The sequence below is a fragment of the Cryptotermes secundus genome, unplaced genomic scaffold (genome assembly GCF_002891405.2).
Source record: "Cryptotermes secundus unplaced genomic scaffold, Csec_1.0 scaffold665, whole genome shotgun sequence".
Taxonomy (NCBI): Eukaryota; Metazoa; Arthropoda; class Insecta; order Blattodea; family Kalotermitidae; genus Cryptotermes; species Cryptotermes secundus.
Window position 1 is genome coordinate 93,385 of NW_019725011.1, and position 4,170 is coordinate 97,554.

Sequence of the window (4,170 nt, forward strand, 5' to 3'; positions counted from 1 at the left end):
CTGCTATGTACTGTGCGAAATCAATCGATCTTGCAAGAATAAAATTTGGATATCCCTCTTCTAAGAATTCCAATTGAGTGTGTTAGTGTGGCCAGCTCAGAGCAATATGATATTATAAACACAACACATATCACGTCTCTGCTGTTTATAACTTCATAGGAAAGAAAACACGCCATTCATAACAGTTTGAATGAGGAAATCTCTCCCAAGAGAAACAGGATTTTGCTGCAAGACAGGCATATGTAGCGATGATTTAACGCAGCTAAAGTCGTGTCTTATTATATACTGTCCTTCTGACAACAGGCCAGCGAAAAATCTAACAATCTACAGCAAAACCACCAATTATTATGGGAGTTATAACATAGGTGTGCAGCTGGACGAAACATAGACATCGAACCCCCACAGACGATTTAAATACCTTGACGAAACATACACGTCAAACCACGCTGAACGGTTAAAACCCACAATTCATCTCTAAATATGTTTTAAATCAGTCATTACTTTCGCTCCCAGTAACTCTGCTGAATTACATCTCAGCCCAGTCACTTTTAGCAATATATTAAGTGGAATGCAGTAATTTATGACAAAAATAAATTAACAGCAATTAATCTGCACATGTTCAAGGAATCACAGATGGTAATGAGATACATCATCCAGTGATAGTGGAGAAATGATATGCTCAAGTCTGTCAAGAGAGAAACCTTCTGTTTCACCATGGCATGTTACAATTTGACCTGGCTCAGATATGGTAGTCTGTATAATGCTCTGGTAAACGCTTAATTCACACATAGAAGCAAATGCATTAAAAAAGTAATACAATACTGAACTTTGTTCTCAGACAAATAGAAATTTGAATGGAAAGGATCAATATTAAATCTGGCAAACGTTTTGTTCATACTTATATTCAGCTTCATACAAATGTGATATGTAAGATGAAAAACATGGATGATCAAACACAATCTAACGGCATTCTGCATTGTAAATATTGCATACACAACACACAAACTTTAAAAGAACTTGTACACAGTTTGAAACTAATAATTTTGGGGATTGGTACAAAGGCTTTATATTTCAAAACACAAAATAATATACGTCTTCATTCACGTGTAAAGAAACCTACAACTAATAAAGAAAACATCTGGGGCTTCCTAGTGGTGATTATAAACTTGTATGACAACAAATAGTTTAATAATAAAGATGTACAAGCCATTTTCGGATATAATGTGAGTTCAGTTCGTTTTAAGTACAAAGTTCTGGCTAAACACTAACAGAATTTGAAAGACTGAAAGCCTGTAGTCAAGTTACCTCCATCAAGTTTGAGTGATGACCTCCATTCAACTGGAAAGAATTCTGCACGATTCTCTGACGATGCAAAATACTTCTGCTTTAACCATGCCACACGATCACGAAACCTGTTAATGATAAAACACTTACTGTGAATACCAGACAGTCTTCAGGAATGAATATTTGTATTCCCTAGATATTTTTTCACTTCTACCTTCAGGAGATAGCTGAATATAAGGTAATTAAGGTAATATTTAATTAAACATCACAGCATGAAGATACATGGGGGAGTGGAGCTACAGCTCCACCTTGGAAAAATATGGAAGTGATTGATCAGCTTTCTGCCCTGATGGCCTCAACCCTGGATAAGCATCTCATCATACTAATCGTAGAGGGGCTGAGTGAGCCAAAGAGCCAGTCTGTCACTGTGGAGAAAAGAAAAATCTCTTACTCCTACCAGGATTCAAACTCCAGCCATCCAGTCTGTACCTGTGGCTATACCAAACCACCTATTATATACAACAGTTCAAAATTGTATCCTGGTTACAGAGAAAAGACCTAACTGATGCCTGTAATGTATATAATTTATTTCAATTTCAACCTAACCGAGACTGTATTCTACGTACTAAGAAAAATGCATACATACGTAGAAGTGTTGCGAATGATTCGGCCAGTATCCATCTTCTGCCCAATGCCATGAATAACAAACACAAGGTGTGTAATATCCACTGGTCGGTCAGTCTCAGTAGCATTATGCTTATATCCTCGGCACAAACGGTAACCAGTAGCTACCAAAAACCAACAAAAACAAAAATATTACTATTTTTAACATAATCAACGTTCTGTACTACACAATTCAGCTGCAAGTTTTCATAATTGCATCCTTCATACAAGAGAAAAACTATGAAAACTACATTCAGAAATTCACTGGATTCACTCATACTTGTATATCTACACATGAATGAGTTCCCACTGAACTGTATGTATCAAATCTTGCATAACACTGCAGACCATGAGTGCAGTGTTTAACAAAAAGACAAACTAAGATGAATGTGTTAACTAAAGAAAAAATTCAAGACATTGAAAAATGGTTATAGATTAATCCTCACAAACTTCTTTGCACAAAACACTGCAGTTTTGCTGGGATCTACATTCACAACCTCAAGATGAATTTAATTTTGTCTGTATAAAACAACAGTTGTGCATAAGCTTCAATAACCAGATTATGTAGAAAGAACTAACTTCTGTGCAGTTAGTTGCTGCAAAATATGCACAAAAGAGTTCGGAACCTACAGCCGGTGTTTATGTCTGATAAGGTACAGGTTTACCTTTGTAGTACTATCAATATGCAAAATGAGAGCACAGAAAATCCTCATGCAATTTAGTAAGAGCCATTACAAACTGCACAAGTAGCAATGTTGTATGTCATAAATGAAAGGCAAAAAGGTAAAGTTGTTCCTATGCTTAAGTAAACACCATGTCATGAAGACATATGGGGGAATGGATGTATAGCTCCATCATTCTTGACCTTGGCCCTACATGGTGGTGAATGGTTAGCTTCATGCTCCAGCTGCTTTAAGCCTGGCTAAAGAGCCCCCATTGCACAGAAGGCTAGGTGGGTTGTCTGGAGTGACTGAATAAAATCACATAAAAACGAGAAATCAGCTGGTGTCCTGGCCAAGATTTGAACCAAGCACCTTCAGACCATGAGTCACAAGCACTAGACCTACACAGCAACTAATTTGGAGTCAATATGAATTCCTTTAATATACTATACATGTGGACCCTGGGATAGTGTAGTCAGCATAGCGACTGACTATGGGCTGGATGACCAAGGGGTTGGAGTTTGGGTCCCAGTAGTGGCACGAATTTTCTCTTCTCCATGTAATCCAAGCCGACTCTGGGTCCACCCAACCTCCTATCCCATACGTACTAGGGGCTCTTTCCCTGGGAGTAAAGCAGCCGGGGCATGAAGCTGACCACTCACCTCCAGCTCATGCCGAGGTCAAGAAAATGTGTATCTATACATCCACTCCCCCATATACCTTCATGGTGTAGTGCTTAATTAGTTAAGCAAAGAGACAATTTTACCTTTTTATTATTCATGTGACTGCAACACTTCCCAAATATACTGAACTTCTTTCACAATGCCCAACATTTTGATGTCTGTCTTGCCTCCATCAATCAATACACATTCAAAATGCAAACCCAAGTTAAACCCCCTTCCTTCAGGAATGTTTCTTCATAGGATAAATTCCAGAACAACCCAGATAAGAATATCTTTCCATGTTGTGATATGTCACTTTTAACAACAAACCACCAGTCATTATTCCAATGAATTAGCAATCTTAACCTCTACAAATGTACATCTACTTCAATGTGACTGATTTCTAGATCACCTCTTTTTATGATGTAGAAAACAGAACATGAAGTGCATTTACAATGAATCTGCCTGGAGCCAGGCAGTAGGAGCCCAGCATTTCATCAGCATCTACTTGAACCATGTCTATGTCTACTATACTATATGTATAACTAAGTTATTCTAAATTATTATTATTATTACTATTATTATTATTAAAATACATTTCTTTGATCCAACAGTCACCCCCTAGGGCTGGATATAAAAATTGTCATATATCATGTCAGAAACAATTCAATTCAATTTTATTTCATCCATGAATCATTATACATGATATGGGACAAGTCAAAGATTAATATTAATACTAATACTAAATAGTAATAAGACTATAATAATACAGAAATAGTATGCCAAATTATAATAAATGATAATAATAATAATTCAATTCAATTCTTTATTATTTATGTGCCAAGTCAACAGCCGCAAGGCCAATTACAGACTTAGCACAGTGTAGATGAAAGTAATTA

General features: G+C 36.7%; 1 protein-coding gene across 2 annotated transcripts in view; it reads right to left on the minus strand.

Annotated features, from left to right (window-relative positions):
- The window catches only part of LOC111863223 (phospholipase DDHD1), a 38,397-nt gene that overhangs the window by 23,652 nt on the left and 10,575 nt on the right, over positions 1-4,170 (minus strand). For both annotated transcript variants that reach the window (XM_023849333.2, XM_023849334.2), the window contains 2 exons: positions 1,931-2,072; positions 1,306-1,412 (listed from right to left, as the gene is read on the minus strand). In XM_023849333.2, coding sequence (XP_023705101.1) covers positions 1,306-1,412; positions 1,931-2,072 — 249 coding nt within the window. The remainder of the gene's footprint in view (positions 1-1,305; positions 1,413-1,930; positions 2,073-4,170) is intronic.